The 25,739-nt window shown below is 45.6% G+C and overlaps 3 protein-coding genes across 3 annotated transcripts; all 3 read right to left on the reverse strand.

Annotated features, from left to right (window-relative positions):
• Positions 1-12,145: 12,145 nt before the first annotated feature.
• LOC132223763 (T-cell leukemia/lymphoma protein 1A-like) lies at positions 12,146-12,484 on the reverse strand. Its single transcript, XM_059678784.1, has one exon. It carries the CDS (start codon positions 12,482-12,484, stop codon positions 12,146-12,148), a length of 339 nt encoding a protein of 112 aa, XP_059534767.1.
• A 5,572-nt stretch (positions 12,485-18,056) lies between these two features.
• Positions 18,057-18,395, reverse strand: LOC132223764 (T-cell leukemia/lymphoma protein 1A-like). The gene has a single exon (XM_059678785.1). It carries the CDS (start codon positions 18,393-18,395, stop codon positions 18,057-18,059), a length of 339 nt encoding a protein of 112 aa, XP_059534768.1.
• A 4,531-nt stretch (positions 18,396-22,926) lies between these two features.
• LOC132223765 (protein p13 MTCP-1-like) lies at positions 22,927-23,265 on the reverse strand. Its single transcript, XM_059678786.1, has one exon. The coding sequence runs from the start codon at positions 23,263-23,265 to the stop codon at positions 22,927-22,929; it is 339 nt and encodes a 112-aa protein (XP_059534769.1).
• Between the last annotated feature and the right edge of the window lie 2,474 nt (positions 23,266-25,739).

Genomic DNA, 25,739 nt, shown 5'->3' on the forward strand with positions numbered 1-25,739 from the left:
GATGCAGTGAAATTGACTTCTGGGGCTCCTTTCAGCTCCCTCTCCAGCCACCTTTCTCTGGTGTGATGCTAGATCAATTTTGTGATTGCTGGGCTTTGTTTTGGGCTGTTTTGTGCTAAACACAACTAAAAACCCAAATGCTGGGGTCTGGCAGATCGGGAATGAGTGAGACATGCTGGACACACCATAGGCTCCTCACAGGGTCCCTCCCCAGCTGGCCAACCTCCTGTGTCCTCCGCAGACCTAATGGGACAGACCTAATGATTTGAGAGAGTGGAAGAGAGACAGAGAGACAAGAGATAGAGAGAGTGAGAGAAAGCATGGCTCAACATGCTTTTATTGATTTGAGATAGAGGGAGAGAGACAGAGAGAGATACAGAGACAGAGACAGAGACAGAGACAGAGCGAGAGAAAGGAGGAGGATGAGAAGAGAAGAAGAAGAAGAAGAAGAAGAAGAAGAAGAAGAAGAAGAAGAAGAAGAAGAAGAAGAAGAAGAAGAAGAAAGAGAGAGAGAGAGAGAGAGAGAGAGAGAGAGAGAGAGAGATCAATTTCACTGCATCTGGTCGTCCAGAGCTAGATGCTAAAGCCACACACAGAGCCAGTTCGAGCCTTCAGGAGGCGAGCCCTGGCATCCCTCATAATTCCTCAAAGGAAAGAGATGATCAGCCTAAAACACCAATAATCCCCCAAACTTTGGTTCTTTTTGGGGAGACTGTAGTATCAGTTGACGAACCTCAGGAGTTCAAACTATGAGAACGCTGGTCATTGAAACAAAAACTATTTCTAGTGATGTCTTCAAGCCTTGTCTACCGGGGTGGGCTAATATTTTCAGGCTTAAGGTCTTTTTCCTTGTCTTTCTCTATTTAATATATTTTTACTAGAGGCCCAGTGCACGAATTCGTGCACCAGTGTGGTGCCTCGGAGTCGCCTGCGGGGATTGGCTGAAACTGGCTCTCTGACTTTCCCAGAGGGTTCCCAATTTACGAGAGGGCACAGGCCAGGCCAAGGCACCACACTGGTGCCCCATTAGGTCTGCGGAGGGACGTGGGAGGTTGGCCAGCTGGGGAGGGACCCTGTGAGGAGCCTATGGTGTGTACAGCATGTCTCACTCATTTCCGATCTGCCAGACCCCAGCAACAAGCTGACCTACCAGTCTGAATGTCTTGTCCCTAGTCGTCAATGCATGTCATAGTGAGGGGTTGATCAATCGTAGTATATAATTTGCATATTACACTTTGAATGGTTCAACAGATGACCAGTCGACTGGACACCTAGCATATTAAGCTTTTATTATATATTAGTGATTTCATACAGGAAGGGAGGGAGAAACATCAATGGTGAGAGAGAATCATACATCGGGTGCTTCCTGTAACCCCCTTCTGGGGATTGAGCCCACAACCAGAGCATGTTCCTTGAACAGAATTGAACCTGGGACCTTCCAGAGTCCACAGTCCAACTCACTATCCACTGAGCCAGCAAGCTAAGGCTCATTGATTCATTCCTGTCCGTGCCTCGACCAGGAATCGAACCGTGACCTCCAGGTTCATAGGTCGTCCCTCAACCAATGAGAAACACCCGCTTGGCTCAACATGCTTTTATTGATTTGAGATAGAGGGAGAGAGACAGAGAGAGATACAGAGACAGAGCGAGAGAAAGGAGGAGGATGAGAAGAAGAAGAAGAAGAAGAAGAAGAAGAAGAAGAAGAAGAAGAAGAAGAAGAAGAAGGAGAAGAAGAAGAAGAAGAAGAAGAAGAAGAAGAAGAAGAAGAAGAAGAAGAAGAAGAAGTAGAAGAAGAAGAAGAAGAAGAAGAAGAAGAAGAAAGAGAGAGAGAGAGAGAGAGAGAGAGAGAGAGAGAGAGAGATCAATGTGCCCTCGCACCCAGGGGGTGGCAGATAGAACAGCAGAGCTAAGTAAAAAGGTGAACAGAACTATACACATCCCACCAGCAGGATAGCAGGACTGGCGCTCAGGATGACATGAGCCAGGGACCCCATCACATGTCCTAGGAGTTGTCTCTCAGCTCAAGTATAATCTCCTCCACTACATCCTCCTTGATGTGGTGCAGGATTCGCCAGAACCTGCACATGGAGTCCACGTATTCGCTATCAGCGTATAGAATCCACGTAAAAGGCATGGTGCTCGAGGTCAGCAGACTGGTGGTGAGTGCGATATGCCCCCTGGAGATGTCTTCCTGGCGAAACCATACTTGCAGGCACCTCCTGTCTCCAGGATTAGATGCACCCATGTGCGCTGCTTCTCATCCTCATACACTGAGGGCCCAAGGATCCTCAGGCAAATGGGGTGCGAGGTGAGGTGCAACTTCGAAGGGAGCTCGGCCATGACCCCTCCGTGGTCCAAGGAGCAACAGCCACAGCTTCTCAGAGTCTCTCTTCTTCGGTCCTGGCATCGAAAGACAGGGGATTGGGTCTCCAAACGCATTTTACCACAGCTTTTATCTTTATGGTTTTTAAGGTGGTGTTTGTGTTTGCCTTTGGTTTATTCTGTAAATTAATTAATCTCAACTTTTCTTTCTTTTTAGCTTTAGATCTCTCTTCTAAAACAAACTGTACAAAATGTACTTAAGGTAAAATATGACTCTTTGAAGTTAACATGTTCCTATGGAATTTTTATACCATCTTTTAAATGACAGTTGACATAGAACCTTAGGGTCATTTCAGCGGTACACCCCAATGATTAGATATTATATAATGGACTAAGAAATCATGGAATTAATCCCATACCCATCTGACACCATACACTGTTATTATAATAGTACTAGAGTCACAGTGCACAAAAATTATACACTCAGGGGGCTGCTCAGCCAACCCTTCAGCCTCTCCCAGCCCAAGAACCCTTGAGGGATGTCCAACTGACAGTTTAGGCCTTTTATAGTGCTGCCATGGAGGCTCCCACCACCCCTCTGTGCTTGGCACCTGTGAGCCTGACTTTTGGATGAATGGCGCTCCCCCTGTGGGAGTGCACTGACCACCGGTGGACAGCTCTGGTCATGAGCATCTGCCCCCAGTGGTCAGTGCGTGTCATAGCAACCATTCATTCGGCTGTTTGGTCGATTTGCATATTAACCTTTTATTATACACTATTGCATAGACTCAATGCTCTACTTTACTGTGCCATGACTAGTCTTTCATTTTTTACATATAATTTTACTGATTTCAGAGAGAAATGGAGAGGGAGAGAAAGAAAGATCAATGATTACAGAGAATCACGTATTGGTTGCCTCTTTCATGCCCCCTACTGGGGATCAAGACCGTAACCCAGGCATGTGCCATGACTTGGAATCGAATTGACATCTCCAGGTCCTTGGTTTAAGCTAAAAAACTGAGCCACGCCAGCCGGGCTCTTTTCTTTCCTTCCCTTTCCTTTTCTTTTCTTTCCTTTTCTTTTCTTTCCTTTCCTTTTCTTTTCTTTTTTCTTTCCTTCCTTTCCTTTCCTTTTCTTTTTTTCTTAATTAAAACTTTGTAGTTGGTTCAACTCTTCTTTTTGTCCTGACACCACCACCTTCTTTCTGAACATCTAAGAGGGAACTCAAAACGATAGAACAAGCTACCCCATGCAAATAATATGGAAACAATATGCTTTACCCTGAACAACTGGCAGAGGAACAAAGCTAATGGCTGTGTCCAGGTGGGCTTCTTAACAGCAGTCTTGCTTCTCAAGTGCTGGTGATAGAGGCAAAACCAAAATATTCAGGGAAAGACAGATACCTGGGATAGCTGATCAGACAAACACAAAGCAATGAGAAAGTTTAAACAGCAAGTGGGATTCCTGAGGTCTCATAACATCAGTTATAGAATGATTGCTCCCTTCCCCAAACCTCAGCCATGCTCTTCGAAAGCGCTGTATTGTTTTGTTGCTAAATTCACTTCAGTCCACAAAGTCCAAATTCCTCCCTCAGATCAGACTCCATCCACAGTCCTTCCTCCTCCTTCTCCCATCCATCTTTTTCTTACCTGTTCTTCTTGCTCTGAAGGCAAAACACCATTTTTCGCTCCTTTCCTCTGTGACTGGTCTCTGCTTCCACCTGTCACCTGCAGAAGAAAAAAAATGACCATGATACAAATATTCCCAGAAGTCCATGTACAAGGAATGTGTCCAGAAAAAACAAAGTTCCCCTGACTAACACCCCAGAAACCAGTCCTGTGCGACAGGATATGGTGAGGAAGGAAAGAGGTTTATTCAGGTGTCGGCAACCTCAGAAGATGGGGGAAGCTTGTCCTAAAACCCATCTGCACATCTCAGTGCAGTCAGAGGCTTTTATAAGGAGGGAGAGGACAAACAGAGCAACGAGGTCAGGGGGCGGCGCTTGAGAAGTTCTCTACGTGTCAACAGGCACAGTCCAATCTGATAAGGATCTTGCAAATGGTCATGTGTCAGTCCAGTGTGCGTCATCCTACTCTTTGTCCTCCTGGTTCTAAGGTTGAAGGTCAGAAAATCTCCCAGAACTGGGGAGGTCAGAGTTCCTATCTTCTAAAATTAGTTCCTAAGATTCTTATACAAACATGCTGTTTACCTACAAGCTTCATTATTAGTCAGAGTCAGCATTTACAGGAACAATTTGGAAAGAATGATGAGGTGAGTTATAATTCCCACTGTAACATGAATCCTGAGATGCTTCAAGGCGTTTCCACCCTTTGAAAATGTCAAATTGGCCCTGGCCGGTTAGGCTCAGTGGATAGAGTTTCGGCCTGCAAACTCAAGGATCCCGGGTTTGATTCCCGGTCAAGGGCACATGCTCAGGTTGTGGGCTTGATCCCCAGTGAGGGATTTGGAGGAGGCAGCTGATCCATGATTCTCTCAACATGGAAGTTTCTAACTCTCTCCCTCTCCATTCCTCTCTGAAAAAAAAATTAAAAACAACTCCCAGCTCAATGACCTGGTTTGAGGCAAACTCTTCCCCAGTTAGGAAGGAAAGATGAATGGGGTCCTAAGGAAATGTTCGGCATCTGCCCGGTTGCATTTAGAAGAAGCAAAATAAGAAGAAAAAAGAAAAAAAAACGGCAGAAAATAATATTTAATTCAAATGACACCCTCATACTGGCCTCGAAGGAATCGAGCACAAAAGGGTCACGAGACAGAGTGTCTGCAGTGCGACACATGACAGATCTCGAGGCGTGGGCTCTTTTATAAAAAATATATTTTTTTATTGATTTTAGAGAGGAAGGGAGAGAGAGATAGAAACATTAGTGATGATTAGAGAGAATCATGGACCTGCTGCCTCCTCACGCCCCCCACTGGGGATCGATCCCGCAACCTGGGCATGTGCCCTTGCCTGGGAATCAAACTGGGGACTCTTCAGTTTGCAGGCCGATGCTCTATCCATTGAGCCAAACCAGCACTAGCGCTAGGTCGTCTTTAAATGACTAACCACCTGGTATGTTAAACCAAAAAAATAATAAACTATTTTAAAACAATGTGCATTTAATCTGAATGCAACCTTGCTTAAAATATTTAAATGTTTAATTGACTCAGAGAGGAAGGAAAAGCGAGTGGGAGAGAAACATCCATGATGAGAGAGAATCATGGATCAGCCGCCTCCCACACACCCACTACTGGTGATTGATCCTGAAACCCGGGCATGTGCCCTTGACCAGGAATTGAACCATGACCTCCTGGTTGATACTTCGACAGTCAGCCACTGAAACATGCCAGCTGGTTGCGACGTGCAATATTTTGAATATGAGAAACACACCTTAGAAACACATGCCTCACTCTCCACAGTCCTCAGCTTTAAAGGTCTCAATTTGCATTTGCAAGCACTTTCTTGCAAGAGGAGAATTTATTTTTTAAAAAAAATATATTTTCTTGATTTTTTGAAGAGAGGAAGGGAGAGGAAAAGAGTGTTCGAAACATCGATGAGAGAGAAACATTGATCAGCTGCCTCCAGCACACTCCCTACTGGGGATGAGCCCACACCCAAGGTACTTGCCCTTGACTGTAATTGAACCTGGGACCATTCAATCTGCAGGCCAACGCTCTATCCACTGAGCCAAACCGGTTTTGACCTGCAATTGGAGAATTTAATCAGCAGTCAGTGATCTCTTTAATGCAACCATAGATGACCTAAAATAGACTTCTGGGGCTCACTCCAGTTCCCTCTCCTGAGGCCTCTCTCTGGTGCAATGGAAGATGAATTTTATGATTGCTGGTCTTTGTTTGGGGTTGTTCATTGCTAAACAATTAAAAACCCAAATGCACCCAGAGCTAGACTCTAAAGCCACACACAGAGCCGGCTCGAACCTTCAGGAGAGGAGCCCTGGCATCCCTCATAATTCCTCAAAGGAAAGAGATGATCAGCATAAAATACCCGTAATACCCCCAAACATTCGTTCTTTTTTTGGAGAGGGTAGTATTGGTTGTCGAACCTCAGGAGATCAAACAAAGAGAACACTGGTCATTGAAATGAAAACTATTTCCATTGATGTCTTTGAGCCTTGTCTATCGGGGCTGGGTTAATATTTTCAGGCTTAAGGTCTTTTTCTTTTTCTTTCTCTGTTTAATATATTTTTAATAGAGGCCCCGTGCACACATTCATGCACCAGTGTGGTGCCTTGGCCTGTCTTGTGGGGATCGGCCAAAACTGGCTCTCTGACAACCCCTGAAGGGTCCCTGATTAGGAGAGGCCACAGGCCAGGCCAAGGGACCCCACTGGTGCACCATTAGACCTGGGGAGGGAAACGGGAGGTTGGCCAGCTGGGAAAGGACCATAGGAAGACGCCAGGACATGTGCAGCCCGTCTCACTCAGTCCAGATCAGCCAGACACCAGCAGCAATCTGACCTACCAATCTGAATTTCTTGTCCCTGGTGGTCAATGCATGTCATAGTGAGCAGTTGAGCAACCTTTGTATATCATTTACATATTATGCTTTGCTTGGTTGAACAGATGACTGGTCGACTTGACACTTAGCATATTAGGCTTTTATTATATAGGACAGTTTTCATACAGGAAGGGAGCGAGAAACATCAATGATGAGAGAGAATCATACATCAGGTGCCTCCTGCACACCCCCTACTGGGGATCAAGCCCACAACCAGAGCATGTGCCCTTGACCAGAATCGAACCTGGGCCTTCCAGAGGCCACAGTCCAACTCTCTATCCACTAAGCCAAACAAGCTAGGATTGATTGGTCAATTCTTGTCTGTGCCCTGACCAGGAATCGAATTGTGACTTCCAGGTTCATACGTTGTCCCTCAACCACTGAGAAACACCAGATTGGCTCAAATTGCTTTTATTGATTTGAGAGAGACACAGTGAGAAAGAGAGAGAAAGAGAGCCAGAGAGAAAGAGAGAGAGAGACATCAACATGCCCTCGCACCCAGGGGGTGGCAGATAAAACAACAGAGTTTAGTAAATAGATGAACAGAATGATACACGTCCCACTGGCAGGCCAGCATGACTGGTGCTCACGTTGACAAGATTTAGGGACCCCATCACATGTCCTACGAGTTGTCCATCAGCTCAAGTATCATTTCCTCCGTGTCATCCTCCTTGACGTGGAACACGATGCGCCAGAACCGGCCCATGGAGTCCAGGTACTGGCTCCCATGGTGGAGCGTCCACATTGATGGCATGGTGCTTGAAGTCAGCGTACTGGTGGTGAGTGGGATATGCCCACTCTGGATGTTTACCTGGCACAACCATACTTGCAGGTCACTTCCTGTGTCCATGACGAGATGCACCCATGTGCGCTGGTTCTCGTCCTTATACACTGAGGTCCCATGGCTCCTCAGACAGTTGGGGTGTGATGTGAGGTGCACCATCGATGGGAGCTCAGCCATGACCCCTCCGTGGTCCAAGGAACAACAGCCACAGCTTCTCAGAGACTCTCGCTACTTCGGTCCTGGCACCAAAAGACAGGGTACGGGAGCTCCAAATGCATTTTACCTCGGCTTTTATCTTTATGGTTTTTATGGTTGTGTTTGTGGTTGCCTTTGGTTTATTTTGCAAATTTATAAATCTCAAGTTTTCTTTTTTTTTTTTAGCTTTAGATCTCTCTTCTCCAAAAACCTGTACAAAACGTACTTACTGTAAAATATGACTCTATGAACGGAACATGATCCTATGGAATTTTTAAACACTTTTTAAAATGACAGTTGACATAGAACATTAGGTTCATTTCAGGGGTACACCCCTATGATTAGACATTATATAATGGACTAAGAAATCATGCAATTAATCTCATATCCATCTGACACCATACATAGTTATTATAATATTAATGGAGGCTCAGTGCACAAAATTTATGCACTCAAGGGAGTTGCTCAGCCTACCATGCGCCCTCTACCAGTCCGGGACCCCTTCAGGGATGTCCTACTGACTGCTTAGGCCCGTTTTAGTGCTGCCGTGGAGGCTCCCCCAAGCCTCTGTGCTCGGCAGCTGTGATCTTGGCTTTTGGCTGAGCGGAGCTCCCCCTGTGGGAGTGCACTGACCACCAGTGGACGACTACTGACATGAGCATCTGCCCACGGTGATCAGTGTGTGTCATTTCGACCAGTTGTTCTGCCATTTGGTCGATTTGCATTTTAGCCTTTTATTATATAGGATTGCATTGACTCAATGCTCTACTTTACTGTGCCATGACGATTCTTTCATTTTTTTATATCCTTTACTGATTTCAGAGAGGAAGGCAGAGGGAGAGAAAGAGAAAGATCAAAGATGACAGAGAATCACGGATTAGTTGCCTCCTGCATGCCCCCTACTGGGGATCAAGACTGTAACCTGGGCATGTACCCAGACCGCGAATTGAACTAAGATCTCCTGGTACCTTGGTTTAAGCTAAACAACTGAGCAATGTCAACCTGGCTATATTTTATTTTATTTTATTTTATTTTATTTTATTTTATTTTATTTCATTTCTTTTCTTTTCTTTTCTTTTTTTCTTAATTAAAACTTTGTTGTTGGTTCAACTTTTCTTTTTGTCCCGACAACACCACTTTCGCTCTGCTCATCTCAGAGGGAACTAACAAACCATAGAACAACCCACCTCATTCAAATAATATGCAAATAAAATGCTTTACCTTTAACAGCTAACAGAAGAACAATGCTAACCTCTGCGTCCTGGTGGGCTTCTTAACAGTGGTCTTGCTTCTCAGGTGCTGGTGAGGGAGGCAAGACAAAATATTCAGGGACAGACAGATACCTGGGATAGATGATAATGCAAACAGGAATCAAAGTGTCAGGTGAAAGAGTACGTAGGATTCCTGAGGTCTCATGACATCACTTATAGAATGATCTCTCCCTTCGCCAAACCTCAGCCATAATCCTGGCAAGTGCTGTATGGTTTCGCTGCTAAACTCACTTCAGTCCACAAAGTCCAAATTCCTCCCTCAGATCAGACTCCATCCCCAATCTTTCCACCTCCTCCCATCCACCTTTTTCTTTCCTGTTCTTCTTGCTCTGAAGGCAAACCACCGTTCTTCCCTCCGTTCCTCTGTGAGCAGTCTCAGCTTCCCCAGGTCACCTGCAAAAGAAGAGAATGGCCAATATACACCTTTTCCAAGGAGTCCATGTGTCAGGAATGTGTCCAGAAAAAACAGGGTTCCCCTGATTCATATTCCAGAAACCGGTCCTGTGAGACAGGTGGTGATGAGGAAGGAAAGAGATTTATTGAGGTCCCGGCAACCTGAGAAGATGGGGGAAGCTCCTCCCAAAACCCATCTGCACATCTCAGTGCAAGCAGAGGCTTTTATAAGGAGGGAGAGGCCAAACAGAGCAAAGAGGTCAGGGGGCGGGGCTTGAGAAGTTCTCTACGTGTCGACAGGCACAATCCAATCTGATAAGGATCTTGCAAGTGGTCAGCTGATGGACCAGTGTGCGTCATCCTAGACTTTGTCCTGGTTCTAAGGTTGAACCTCAGCGAATCTCCCAGAACTTGGAAGGTCAGAGTTCATATCTTCTAAAATTAGTTCCTAGGATTTTTATACAAACAAGCTGTTTATCTACAAGCTTCATTATTAGTCAGAGTCTTCATTTACAGGAACAATGTGGAAAGAATGGGGAGGGGAGTTGTAATTCCCACGAATTACATGAATTCATGTAATTACTGTTACATGAATGCTAAGATACTTCGTTTTTCTTCAAGGCGTTTACACCCTTTGAACAATCAAATATGCACTAGGCGGTTTGGCTCAGTGGATAGAGTGTTGGCCTTCGAACTGAAGGGTCCAGTGTTTGATTCCCGGTCAAGGGCACATGCCAAGGTTGTGGGCTTGATCCCAGGGAGGGACTTGCAGGAGTTGGCCGATCCATGATTGTCTCATCATGGATGTTTCTAACTCTCTCCCTCTCCCTTCCTCTTTGAATCAATAAAAATATTTTTTTTAAAAAAAGGCCAACCCTTTATCTACTGATCGAAACCAGCTTGTGGGCTAGGTCGTCTTTAAATGACTACACACCTGGTGTTTAAAACCAAAAAAAAAAAAATACACTATTTTAAAACAATGTGCATTTAATCTGAATGCAGCTCTTGCTTAATGTTTTTTAAAATGTTTTATTGACTCAGAGCGGAATGAAAAGCGAGCCGGAGAGAAACATCCGTGAGGAGAGAGAATCAAGGATCGGCCGCCTCCCACACTGCCTCTACTGGGGATTGAGCCTGCAAACCAGGAATGTGCCCTTGACTAGGAATTGAACCATGACCTCCTTCTTGTTAGGTCAATGCTCATCCATTGAGTAACGCTGGCAGGGACGGAAATGCAATATTTTGAATATGAGAAACACATGTTAGAAACACATCCCTCACGCTCCCCAGTCCCCAGCCTTAAAGGGCTCAATTTGCATTTGCAAACACATTCCTGCAAGAGGAGAATTTAATCAGCAGTCAGTGATCTCTTTAATGCAACCATGGATGCCCTGAAATTGATTTCTGGGGCTCCCTCCAACTCCTACTCCAGCCGCCTCTGTCTGGTTTGATGGTAGATGAATTTTATGATCGCTTGGCTTTGTTTGGGGCTGTTCAGTGCTAAACACAATTAAAACCCATAGGCATCCAGAGCTAGATGCTAAAGCCATACACAGAGCCGGCTCGAGCCTTCAGGAGATGAGCCCTGGCATCCCTCCTAATTCCTCAAAGGAAAGAGATGATCAGCATAAAATACCCGTAATCCCCCAAACATTCCTTCTTTTATTAGAAAAGGTAATATTGGTTGATGAACTTCAGGATATCAAACAATGAGAACGCTGGTCATTGAAATGAAAACTATTTCCAGTGATGTCTTTGAGCCTTGCCTACTGGGGCTGGGCTAATATTTTCAGGTCTAAGGTCTTTTTCTTTTTCTTTCTCTGTTTAATATTCATGTACTAGAGGCCCAGTGCACGAATTCGTGAACCAGTGTGTTACCTCGGCCTGGCCTGCACTGAGAGACGAAGGTGGCTGTCTTACATCCCCCAAGGGGTCCCAGATTATGAGAGGCCACAGTCCAGGCCAAGGGACACCACCGGTCACCATTCATTAGATCTGGGGAGAGACATGGGAGGTTGGCCTGCTGGGGAGGGACCATGGGAGGGCTCCAGGGTGTTTTGAGCCCATCTGACTCAGTCCTGATCAGCCAGACCCTAGCACCAAGCTGACCTACCAGTCTGAATGGATTGTCCCTGGTGGTCAAAGCATGTCATAGTGAGCAGTCCAGCAACTTTAGTATATCATTTTCATATTATGCTTTGATCGGTTGAACAGATGACCGGTTGTCTGGACACTCAGCATATTAGGCTTTTATTATATAGGATTGATTTAATACAGGAAGGGAGCGACAAACATCAATGAAGAGAGAGAATCATACATCGGTTGTCTCCTGCACGCTCCCTCTGGGGATCGAGCCTACAACCAGAGCATGTGCCCTTGACCAGAATCTAACCTGGGACCTTCCAGAGTTCACAGTCTAATCCTCTATCCACTGAGCCAAAAGAGCTAGGGCTCATTAGTTAATTTTTGTCTGTGCCCTGGCCAGGAATTGATCCGTGACCTCCGGGTTCATAGGTCGTCCCTCAACCACTGAGAAACACCAGCTTGGCTCATAATGCTTTTATTGACTTAAGAGAGAAGGGGAGAGACAGAGAGGGTCAGCTAGAGAAAGAGACAGGGAGACTAGTACTCAGGTTGACAAGAGCCAGGGACCCCATCACATGTCCTAAGAGTCGTCCTTCAGCTCAAGGATCATTTCCTCCGTGTCATCCTCCTTGATGTGGTGCACAATGCGCCAAAATTGACCCATGGAGTCCACGTACTGGCTGCCAAGATGGAGCGTCCACATCGAAGGCATGGTGCTCGAGGTCAGAGGGCTGGTGGTGAGTGCAGTATACCCACTGGGGATGTCGTCCTGCCACAACCATACTTGCAGGTCACCTCCTGTGTCCATGAGAAGATGCAGCCATGTGCGCTGGTTCTCGTCCTCATATATTGAGTGCCCACGGATCCTCAGGCAGATGGGGTGTGAGGTGAGGTGCTTCTTCGATGGGAGCTCGGCCATGACACCTCCGTGGTTCAAGGAGCAATAGCCACAGCTTCTCAGAGCCTCTCCCTACTTCCGTCCTGAATCTAAAGACAGGTGATGGGGTCTCCAAACGCATTTTACCTCGGCTTTTATCCTTATGGTTTTTATTGTTGTGTTTGTGGTTGCCTTTTGTTTATTTTGCAAATTTATAAATCTCAGCTTTTCTTTGTTTTTAGCTTTAGATATCTCTTCTCGAACAACCTGTACAAAACGTACTTAATGTAAAATATGACTCTATGAAGGTAACATGATCCTATGGAATTTTAAAAGTATTTTTTAAATGACAGTTGACATAGCACATTATGTTCATTTCAGTGGTGAACTCCAATGATTAGAAATTATATAATGGACTAAGAAATCATGCAATGAATCTCATACCCATCTGACACCATACACAGTTATTATAATATTACTATAGGCTCAGTGCACAAAATTCATGCACTTGGGGAGGGGGCGTCCCTCAGTCAGCCCTGCCGCCTCTCACAGTCCGGGACCCCTTGAGGGATGTCCAACTGATGGCTTAGGCCCTCTTTAGCGATGCCTTGGAGGCTCCCACCAACCCCTGTACTCGGCAGCTTTGAGCCTGGCCCTTGGCTGAGTGGCGCTTTCCCTGTGGGAGTCCACTGACCACCGGTGGAGAGCTCCTGTCATGAGTATCTACCCCCGGTGGTCAGTGCATGTCAGAGCGTGCAGTCATTCTGCCATTTTGTCGTTTTTCATATTAGCCTTTTATTATATAGAATTGACTCAATGCTCTACTTTTCTGTGCCATGACTATTCTTTGTTTTTTTATATAGTTTTCCTGATTTCAGAGAGAATGGGAGAGGGAGAGAAAGAAAGATCAAAAATGACAAAGAATCACAGATTGGTTGCCTCCTGCATGCCCCCTACTGGGGATCAAGACTGTAACCCAGGCATGTGCGATGACTGGGAATTGAAACCACATCTTCTGGTTTCTAGGTTTAACCTAAAAAACTGAGCCATACCATCCGGGCTCTTTTCTTTTCTTTTTTCTTAGTTAAAACTTTGTAGTTGCTTGAACTTTTTGTAATGACACCACCACCACCTTTTTTTCTGATCATCTCAATGGAACTCACAAACTATATAACAACCCACCCCATGCAAATAATATGCTTTTACAGCTGTCAGAGAAACAAAGGTAATGTCTGCGCCCATGTGGACTTCTTAACAGCCATCTTGCTTCTCAAGTGCTGGTGAGAGAGGCAAGACCAAAATATTCAGGGACAGACAGATACCTGGGATACCTGATCGGGAAAACAGCAAGCAAATGAAAGGTGAAACACGAAGTAGGATTCCTGAGGTCTCATAACATAACTTATAGAATGATCTCTCCCTTCCCTAAACCTCAGCCATGCTCTTGGCAAGAGCTCTATGGTTTTGCTGCTTAACTCCCTTCAGTCCACAAAGTCCAAATTCCTCCCTCAGATCAGACTCCATCCCCAATCCTTCCACCTCCTCCTCCTTCCATCCACCTTTTCCGTACCTGTTCTTCTTGCTCTGATGTCAAAGCACCGTTCTTCGCTCCTTTCCTCTGTGACCAGTCTCTGCTTCCCCCTGTCGCCTGCAGAAGAAAGAAAATGGCCATGATACACCTGTTCCAGGGAGTCCATGTATCAGGAATGTGTCCAGAAAAGAAGGATCCCCTGACTCACACCTCAGAAACCAGCCCCGGAGACAGGTGGTGGTGAGGAAGGAAAGAGGTATATTCAGGTGCCGGCAACCTCAGAAGATGGGCGAAGCTTGTCCCAAAACCCATCTGCACATCTCAGTGCAGTCAGAGGCTTTTATAAGGAGGGAGAGGCCACACAGAGAAAAGAGGTCAGGGGGCAGGGCTTGAGATGTTCTCTCCGTGACCACAGGTACAATCCAACCTGATAAGGGTCTTGCAAGTGGTCAGGTGATGGTCCAGTGTGCGTCATCCTTGACTTTGTCCTCCTGGTTCTAAGGTTGAAGGTCATCAAATCTGCCAGAACTGGGAAGGTCAGAGTTCGTACCTTGTGAAATTTGTTCCTAGGATTCTTATACAAACAGGTTGTTTACCTAAAATCTTCATTATTAGTAAGTGTCTGAATTTACAGGAACAATGTGGAAAGAATGGTGAGTTGTAATTCCCACTGTGACATGAATGCTGAGATGCTTCAAGGCGTTTCCACCCTTTAAAAAGGTCAAAATGGCCCTAACCAGTTTGGCTCAGTGGATTGAATGTTGGCCTGCGAAATGAAGGTTCCCGGGTTCGATTCTGGTCAAGGGCACATGCCCAGGTTGTGGGCTTGATCCCCAGTGAGGGACGTGCAGGAGGCAGCCGATCCATGATTCTCTCATCATGGATGTTACTAACTCTCTCCCTCTCCATTCCTCTATGAAAAAATAAAAATAAAACACAACTCCCAGCTCAATGACCTGGATTGAGGCAAAATCTTCCCCAATTAGGAAGGAAAGATGAAGGGGGTCCTAAGGGAATGTGCTGCATCTGTCCATTGGCATTTAGGAGAAGCAAAATAAGAAGAAAAAAGAAAAAAGGGTAAAAAAATCATAATACAAATGTCACCCTCATACTTCGGTCGAAGGAATCGAGCCCAAAGGGTCACGAGACAGTGAGTCTGCAGTGGGACACATGACAGATCCTGTGGCGTTGGCTCTTTTATAAAAAAAAAATATATATATTTTTTTATTGATTTTAGAGAGGAAGGGAGAGAGAGAGATAATAACATCAGTGATGATGAGAGAGATCATGGACCTGCTGACTCCTGCATGCCCACCACTGGGGATAGAGCCCACAAACCAGGCATGTGCCCTTGACTGGAATCAAAACCGGGACCCTCCAGTCCGCAGGCCTAAGCTCTATCCACTGAGCAAAACCAGCTCGGGCGCTAGGTCGTCTTTAAATGACTACACACCTGGTATGTTAAACCAAACAAAATTATAAACTATTTTAAAACAATGTGCATGCCATCTGATGCAACAATTACAATATTTTTTAAAATGATTTTATTGACTCAGAAAGGAAGGGAATTCGAGAGGGAGAGAAACATCCATGCTGAGAGAGAATCACAGCTTTAGCGTCTACCGCTGTGTGCATTTGGGTTTTTGATTGTGTTTAGTATTAAACAGCCCCAAACAAAGCCCAGCGATCATAAAATTCATCTACAATCGACCCAGCAAGAGGAGGTTTGACGGGGATCGAAGGGAGCCCCAGAAATCAATTTCAGGCCATCCATGGTTGCAATAAAGAGAATCAGGGAACGGCCAACTCCCCGTCACCCCCTACTGGCAAATGAACCTGAAACCTGGGCCTCTAGTAAAAATATATTAAACAGAGAAAGAAAAAGAAAAAGACCTTAAGCCTAAACATATTGGCCCAGCCCCAGTAGACAAGGCTAGAAGACATCGCTAGAAATAGTTTTCATTTCAAAGACCAGCGTTCTCATTGTTTGATCTCCTGAGGTTCCTCAACCGATACTACCCTCTCCAAAAAAGAACGAATGTTTGGGGGAATTCGTGCACCAGTGGGGTGCCTTGGTCTGGCCTAAGGGGATTGGCCGAAACTGATCTCTGACATCCCCTGATGGGTCCCAGATAATGAGAGGGCACAGGCCAGGCCAAGGCACTAAACCGGTGCCCCATTAGGTCTGGGGATGGACACAGGAGGTAGGCCAGCTGGGAAGAGACCATGGGAAGGATCCAAGGTATGTCCAGCATGTCTCGCTCAGTCCAAATCAGCCAGACCCCAGCAGCAAGCTGACCTACCAGTCTGAAAGTCGTGTCCCTGGTGGTCAATGCATGTCATAGCGAGCAGTTGAGCAACCTTAGTATATCATGGCATATATATATATTTTTAAATTTTTTATTGATTAAATTATTACATATGTGTCCTTATCCCTACATTAACCCCCATCCCCCTCACCCCCACCCCCGCTCATGTCCTCACCCCCCTGTTGTCTGTGTCCATTGGTTAGGCCTATATGCTTGCATATAAGTCCTTTGGTTGATCTCTCCCCCTTACTCCCACCTTCCCCTACCTTCCCTCTGAGGTTTGATGATCTGATTGATGCTTCTCTGTCTCTGGATCTGTTTTTGTTCATCAGTTTATGTTGTTCATTATATTCCATAAATGAGTGAGATCATGTGATATTTATCTTTCTCTGACTGGCATATTTCACTTAGCATAATGCTTTCCAGTTTCATCCATGCTGTTGCAAATGGTAAGAACTGCTTTTTTACCACAGCATAGTATTCCATTGTATAGGTGTACCACAGTTTTCTAATCCACTCATCTGCTGATGGGCACTTAGGCTGTTTCCAAATCTTAGCTATGGTGAATTGTGCTGCTACGAACATAGGGGTGCATGTATCCTTTCTAGTTGATGTTTCTAGTTTCTTGGGATATATTCCTAGAAGTGGGATCACTGGCTCAAATGGGAGTTCTATTTTTAGTTTTTTGAGGAAACTCCATACTGTTCTGTACAGTGGCTGCACCAGTCTGCATTCCCACCAGCAGTGCAGGAGGGTTCCTTTTTCTCCACATCCTCTCCAGCACTTGTCATTTGTTGATGATAGCCATTCTGACAGGTGTGAGATGGTACCATATTGTCGTTTTGATTTGCATCTCTCAGATGATTAGTGACTTTGAGCATGTTTTCATATGTCTTTTGGTCTTCCTTCTGTCTTCTTTTGAAAAGTATCTATTTAGGTCCGTTGCCCATTTTTTGATTGGGTTGTTTATCTTCCTTTTGTTAACTTGTATGAGCTCCCTCTAAATGTTGGAGATTAAACCCTTATCGGTGATAACATTAGCAAATATGTTCTCCCATATCATGGCATATTATGATTTGATTGGTTGAACAGATGACCGGTCGACTGGACACTTAGCATATTAGGCTTTTATTATATAGGATTGATTTCATACAGGAAGGCGGCGAGAAACATCAATGGTGAGACAGAATCATACATCGGATGCCTCATCTACGCAGCATACTGGGGCTGGAGCGCACAACCAGAGCATGTGCCCTTGAGCAGAATCGAACCTGGGACCTTCCAGAGTCCACAGTCCATCCCTCTATTCACTGCGCCAAACAGGCTAGGGCTCATTGGTTAATTCTTGTCTGTGCCCTGACCAGGAATCGTACCTTGACCTCAAGGTTCATACGTCTTCCCTCAACCACTGAGAAACACCAGCTTGCTTCCAAATTCTTGTATTGATTTGATAGAGAGGGAGAGAGACAGAGAAAGACAAAGAGACAAAGAGATAGAGAGAGAGAGAGAAGAGGGAGGCTGAGAAGAAGAAAAATAGAAGAAGAAGAACAAGAAGAAGATCAAGAAGAAGAAGAACAAGAAGAGAGAGAGAGAGAGAGAGAGAGAGAGAGAGAGAGAGAGAGAGAGAGAGACATCAATGTGCCCTCGCACCCATGGGGTGGCAGATAGAACAACAGAGCTTATTAAAATGGTGAACACAACTATACATGTCCCACCAGCAGGCCAGCAGTACTGGGGCTCAGGTTAACAAGAGCCAGGGAACCCATCACGTGTCCTATGAGTCTTCCATCAACTCAAGGATCATTTCCTCCATGTCATCCTCCTTGATGTGGTGCACGATGCGCCAGAACCGGCACATGCAATCCAGGTACTGGTTGCCAGGGTGGATCGTCCACATAAAAGGCATGGTGCTCGAGGTCAGCGGGCTGGTGGTGAGTGAGATATGCCCACTGGGGATGGCTTCCTGCCGCAACCGTACTTGCAGGACACCTCCTGTCTCCATGACTAGATGCAGCCACGTGCGCTGCTTCTTGTCCTGGTACACCGAGTCCCCAAGGATCCTCAGGCAGATGGGGTGCGAGGTGAGGTGCACCTTTGATGGGATCTCAGCCATGACCCCTCCGTGGTCCAAGGAGCAACAGCCACAGCTTCTCAGATCCTCTCGCTACTTTGGTCCTGGTAACGAAAGACACGGGATGGGGTCTCCAAACGGAGTTTACATGGGCTTATATCTTTATGGTTTTTAGGGTTGTGTTTGTGGTAGCCTTTGTTTTATTTTGCAAATTTATATATCTCAACTTTTCTTTCTGTTTTAGCTTTAGATCTCTCTTGTAGAACAAACTGTACAAGACATACTTGAAGTATAATGTGACTCTGGGAAGGTAACATAGTCCTATAGAATTTTTAAAACATTTTTTAAATGTCAGTTGACATACAAACTTAGGTTCCTTTCATGGGTAGAACCCAATGAGTAGACATTATATAATGGACTAAGAAATCATGCAATTAATCTCATACCCATCTGACACCACACACAGTTATTATAATGATACTACAGACTCAGTGCACAAAATTCATGCACTTGGGGGGGTCACTCCATCAGCCCTGGAGCATTGCCCAGTCCGGGACCCCTTGAGGGATGTTCAACTGAAGGCTTAGGCCCGCGTTAGTGCTACTGTGGAGGCTCCCACCATGCCCCTGTACACAGTAGCTGTGAGCCTGGCTTTTGGCTCAGCAGTGCTCCCCCTGTGGGAGTGCACTGACCACCAGTGACAGCTCCTGACATGAGCATCTGCCCCCGGTGGTCAGTGTGTGTCATAGAACCAGGTGTTCTGCCTTTTGGTAGATTTACATATTAGTCTTTTATTATATAGGATTGCATTGACTCAATGCTCTACTTTACTGTGCCATGACTATTTCTCCGTTTTTTTTCATATAGTCTTACTGATTTCAGAGAGGAAGGGAGAGGGAGAGAAAGAGAAAGATCAATGATGACAGAGAATCAAGGATTGGTTGCCTCCTGAATGCCCCCACCTGGGGATCAAGACTGTAACCCGGCATGTGCCATGTCTGTGAATCGAATTGACATCTCCCGGTTCCTTGGTTTAAGCTAAGCAACTGAGCCATGCCAGCCAAGGTCTTTTCATTTCTTTTCTTTTCTTCGCTTTTCTTTTTTTCTTAATTAAAACTTTGTAGTTGGTTCAACTTATCTTTTTGTCCTGACAACACCACCTTCTTTCTGACCATCTCAGAGGGAACTCACAAACCATAGAACAAGCAACCCCATGCAAGTGATATGCAAATAATATGCTTTACCTTTAACAGCTTGCAGAGAAACAAAGCTAATGTCTGCATCCAGGTGGGCTTTTTAACAGCGTTCTTGCTTCTCAGGTTCTGGAGAGAGAGGCAAGACCAGAATATTCAGAGACAGACAGATACCTGGGATAGCTGATCAGGCAAAAAGGAATCAAAGTGTCAGGTGAAAGAGCACGTAGGATTCTTGAGGTCTCATGACATCACTTATAGAATGATCTCTCCCTTCCCCAAACCTCAGCCATGCTCTTGGCAAGAGCTGTATGGTCTTGCTGCTAAACTCACTTCAGTCCACAAAGTCCAAATTCCTCCCTCAGATCAGACTCCTACCCTAATCCTTCCTCCTCCTCCTCCCATCCATCTTTTTCTTTCCTGTTCTTCTTGCTCTGAAGGCAAACCACCGTTCCTCCCTCCTTTCCTCTGTGAGCATCTCAGATTCCCCCTGTCACCTGCAGAAGAAGAAAATGGCCATAATACACCTGTTCCAGGGAGTCCATGTATCAGGAATGTGTCCAGAAAAAGCTGGGTTTCCCTAATTCACATCCCAGAAACCAGTCCTGTGAGACAGGTGGTGGTGAGGAAGGAAAGAGGTTTATTCAGGTGCTGGCAACCTGAGAAGATGGGCGAAGCTGGTCCCAAAACCCAGCTGCACATCTCAGTGCAGGCAGAGGCTTTTATAAGGTGGGTGAGGCCAAACAGAGCAAAGAGGTCCGGGGGCGGGGCTTGAGTAGTTCTCTACGTACCCACAGGCACAGTCCAATCTGATAAGGATCTTGCAAGTGGTCAGGTGTTGGTCCATTGTGCATCATCCTAGCCTTTTTCATCCTGGTTCTAAGGTTGAAGGTCAGTGAATCTCCTAAAACTTGGAAAGTCAGAGTTCATATCTTCTAAAATTAGTTCCTAGGATTTTTATACAAACAGGCTGTTTATCTACAAGCTTCATTATTAGTCAGAGTCTGCATTTACAGGAACAATGTGGAAAGAATGGGGAGTTGAGTTGTAATTTCCATGAATTACATGAATTCACGTAATTCCTGTTACATGAATGCTGAGATACTTCTTTTTTCTTCAAGGCATTTCCACCGTTTGAAAAATCAAATATGCACTAGGCGGTTTGGCTCAGTGGATAGAGTGTCGGCCTTCGAACTGAAGGGTCCAGTGTTTGATTCCCAGTCAAGGGCACATGCCAAGGTTGTTGGCTTGATACCCAGAGAGGGACTTGCAGGAGTTGGCTGATCGATGATTGTCTCATCATGGATGTTTCTAACTCTCTCCCTCTCTCTTCCTCTTTGAATCAATAAAAATATATTTGAAAAAAAAGGCCAACGCTCTATCCACTGATCGAAACCAGCTTGTGGGCTAGGTCCTCTTTAAATGACTACACACCTGGTGTTTAAAACCAAAAAAAAAATAATAAACTATTTTAAAACAATGTGCATTTAATCTGAACGCAACTCTTGCTTAATGTTTTTTTTTTTAAATGTTTTATTGACTCAGAGCAGAAGGAAAAGCGAGCGGGAGAGAAACATCCGTGATGAGAGAGAATCAAGGATCGGCTGCCTCCCACACTCCCCCTACTGGGGATAGAGCCTGCAAATCAGGTATGTGCCCTTGACTGGGAATTGAACCATGACCTCCTTCTTGATAGGTCAACGTTCAACCATTGAGCAATGTTGGCCGGGCCGGAAATGCAATATTTTGAATATGAGAAACACATGTTAAAAACACATCCCTCACGCTCCCCAGTCCCCAGCCTTAAAGGGCTCAATTTGCATTTGCAAACACATTCCTGCAAGAGGAGAATTTAATCAGCAGTCAGTGATCTCTTTAATGCAACCATGGATGCCCTGAAATTGATTTCTGGGGCTCCCTCCAACTCCTACTCCAGCCGCCTCTGTCTGGTTTGATGGTAGATGAATTTTATGATCGCTTGGCTTTGTTTGGGGCTGTTCAGTGCTAAACACAATTAAAACCCAAATGCATCCAGAGCTAGATGCTAAAGCCATACACAGAGCCGGCTCGAGCCTTCAGGAGATGAGCCCTGGCATCCCTCCTAATTCCTCAAAGGAAAGAGATGATCAGCATAAAACACCCATAATCCCGCAAACATTCCTTCTTTTTATAGAGAAGGTAGTATTGGTTTATGAACTTCAGGATATCAAACAATGAGAACGCTGGTCATTGAAATGAAAACTATTTCCAGTGATGTCTTTGAGCGTTGCCTACTGGGGATGGGCTAATATTTTCAGGTCTAAGGTCTTTTTCTTTTTCTTTCTCTGTTTAATATTTATGTACTAGAGGCCCAGTGCATGAATTGGTGAACCAGTGTGGTACCTTGGCCTGGCCTGCGGGGAGAGGCGAAGGTGGCTGTCTTACATCCCCCAAGGGGTCCCAGATTATGAGAGGCCACAGGCCAGGCCAAGGGACACCATCGGTCACCATTACATCTGGGGAGAGACATGGGAGGTTGGCCTGCTGGGGAGGGACCATGGGAGGGCTCCAGGGTGTTTTCAGCCCGATTCACTCAGTCCTGTTCAGCCAGACCCCAGCGGCAAGCTAACCTACCAGTCTGAATGTCTTGTCCCTGGTCGTCAAAGCATGTCATAGCCAGCAGTTGAGCAACCTTAGTATTTCATTTGCATAGTATGCTTTTATTGGTTGAACAGATTACCGGTCGACTGGACACTTAGCATATTGGACTTTTATTATATAGGATTGATTTCATACAGGAAGGGAGGGAGAAACATCAATGATGATACAGAATCATACATCGGGTGCTTCCTGCACGCCCCCTACTGGGGATCGAACCCACAACCATAGCGTGTGCCCTTGACCAGAACCGAACCTGGGACGTTCCAGAGTCCACGGTCCAACCCTCTATACACTGAGCCAAACAAGCAAGAACTCATTGGTTAATTCTTGTCTGTGACCTCACCAGGAATCAGACTGTGACCTCCAGGTTCAAAGGTCATCCCTCAACCACTGAGAAACACCAGCTTGGCTCAAAATACTTTTATTGATTTGATAGAGAGAGAGAGAGACAGAGAGACAAAGAGACAGAAGAGAGAGAGGGAGAAAGGAGGAGGAGGAGGAGTAGGAGGAGGAGGAGGAGGAGGAGAAGAAGGAGAAGGAGAACGAGAAGGAGAACGAGAAGGAGAAGGAAAAGAAGAACAAGAAGAAAGAGAGAGAGAGAGAGAGAGAGAGAGAGAGAGAGAGAGAGAGAGAGAGAGACATCAATGTGCCCTCGCAGCCAGGAGGTGGCAGATAGAACAGCAGAGCTTATTAAAAAGGTGAATAGAACTATACACGTCCCACGGACCCCAGCAGATGCCCTATGAGTCGTCTATCAGCTCAAGTACCATTTCCTCCAGGTCATCCACCTTGACATGGTGCACGATGCGCCAGAACCGGCCCATGGAGTCCAGGTACTGGCTGCCAAAAAGTAGCGTCCACATCGAAGGCATGGTGCTCGAGGTCAGCGGGCTGGTGCTGAGTGCGATATTCCCACTTGGGATGTCGTTCTGCCACAACCGTACTTGCAGGTCACCTTCTAGGTCCATGACGAGATGCAGCCATGTGCGCTGGTTCTCGTCCTCATACACCGAGTGCCCACGGATCCTCAGGTAGATGGGGTGTGAGGTGAGGTGCACCTTCGACAGGAGCTCAACCATGACACCTCCGTGTTCCAAGGAGCAACAGCCACAGCTTCTCAGAGCCTCTCGCTACTTTGATCCTGGCTTCGAAAGACAGGGAATCAGGTCTTCAAATGCATTTTACCTTGGCTTTTATCATTATGATTTTTACGGTTGTGTTTGTGGATGCCTTTAGTTTATTTTGCATATTTATAAATCTCAACTTTTCTTTCTTTTTAGCTTTAGATCTCTCTCCTAGAACAAACTGTACAAAACGTACTTAATGGAAAATATGTCTCTATAAATGTAACATGCTCGTATGGAATTTTAAAACCATTTTTTAAATGACAGTTAACTTAGACCCTTAGGTTCTCCTCAGGGGTACACCCCAATGATTAGACATTATATAATGGACTAAGAAATCATGCAATTAATTTCATACCCATCTGACACCATACCCAGTTATTATAATATTACTAGAAGCTCGGTGCATAAAATTTATGCAATCAGGGGTGTTCCTCAGCCAACCCTGCACCCTCTCCCAGTCCGGGACCCCTTGAGGGATGTCCAACTGCCAACTTAGGCCTGCTTTAGTGCTTCCGTGGAGGCTCCCACTAACCCCCTGTGCTTGGGAGCTCTGAGCCTGGCTTTTGGCTGAGGGGCATACCCCTGTGGGAGTGCACTGACCACCGGTGGACAGCTCCTGCCATGAGCATCTGCCCCCAGTGGTCAGTGCGTGTCATAGAGACCAGTCATTCTGCCGTTTGGTCGATTTGCATATTAGCCATTTATTATATTGATTCACTCAATGCTCTACTTTACTGTGCCATGACTATTCTTTCATTTTTTTCATATTGTTTTACTGATTTCAGAGAGGGAGGGAGAGGGAGAGAAAGAGTAAGATCAATGATGACAGAGAATTACAGATGGTTTGCCTCCTGCATGCCCCCTACTGGGATCAAGACTTTAACCCAGGCATGTGCCATGACTGGGAATCGAATCCAATTCTCCTGGTTCCTAGGTTTAATCTAAACAACTGAGCCATGCCACCCAGGCTCTTTTATTTTCTTGTTTCTTAATTAAAACATTGTAGTTGTTTCAACTTTTTGTCCTGATACCACCACCTTCTTTCTGATCATCTCAGAGGGCACTCACAAACAATAGAACAACCCACCCCATGCTAGTAATATGCAATAATATGCTTTACCTTTAACAGCAGGCAGAGGAACAAAGCTAACGTCTGCGTACAGGTGGGCTTAACAGCCGTCTTGCTTCTCAAGTGCTGGTGAGAGAGGCAAGACCAAAATATTCAGGGACCGAGAGATACTTGGAATAGCTGATCGGGCAAACAGCAAGCAAGTGTCAAGTAAATCAGCAAGTCGGATACCTGAGGTCTCATAACATCACTCATAGAATGATCTGTCCCTTCCCCAAACATCAGCCATGCTCTTTGCAAGAGCTGTATTGTTGTGCTGCTAAACTCACTTCAGTCCACAAAGTCCAAATTCCTCCCTCAGATCAGACTCTATCCCCCATCCTTCCTCCTCCTCCTGCAATTTATCTTTTTCTTACATGTTCTTCCTGCTCTGAAGCCAAAGCACCGTTCTTCGCTCCTTTCCTCTGTGACCAGTCTCTGCTTCCCCCTCTCACCTGCAGAAGAAAGAACATGACCATGATACACATATTCCCAGGAGTCCATGTACCAGGAATGTGTCGAGTAAAACAAGGTACCCCTCACACCCCAGAAACCAGTCCCCTGAGACAGGTGGTGGTTAGGATGGAAAGAGGTTTATTCAGGTGCCGGCAACCTGAGAAGATGGAGGATGCTCGTCCCAAAACCCATCTGCACATCTCAGTGCAGGCAGAGGCTTCTATAAAGAGGGAGAGGCCAAACAGAGTGAACAGGTCAGGGGGCGGGGCTTGAGAAGTACTCTATGTGCCCACAGGCACAATCCAATCTGATAAGGGTCTTGCAAGTGGTCATGTGATGGTCCAGTGTGCGTCATCCTAGACTTGTCCTCCTGGTTCTAAGGTTGAAGGACAGCAAATCTCCCAGAATTGGGAAGGTCAGAGTTCATATCTTTTAAAATTAGTTCCTAGGATTCTTATACAAACAGGCTGTTTATCTACAAGCTTCATAATTAGTCAGAGTCTGCAGTTAAAGGAGCAATGAGGAAAGAATGGTTAGGTGAGTTGTAATTCCCACTGTGACATGAATGCTGAGATGCTTCATTATTCCTCAAGGCATTTCCACCCTTTGAAAAAGTCAAATTGGCCTTGGCTGGTTTGCCTCAGTGGATAGAGTGTCGGCCTGCGAACTGAAGGGTCCCTGGTTCAATTCCTGGTTGAGGCACATACGCAGGTTGTGGGCTTGATCCCCAGTGAGGGACTTTCAGTAGGCAGCCGATCCATGATTCTCTCATCATGGATGTTTCTAACTCTCTACCTCTCCATTCCTCTCAAAAAAAAAAAAAAAATTGAAAACAACTCCCAGCTCAATGACCTGGACTGAG

This window comes from Myotis daubentonii, chromosome X (genome assembly GCF_963259705.1).
Source record: "Myotis daubentonii chromosome X, mMyoDau2.1, whole genome shotgun sequence".
NCBI lineage: Eukaryota > Metazoa > Chordata > Mammalia > Chiroptera > Vespertilionidae > Myotis > Myotis daubentonii.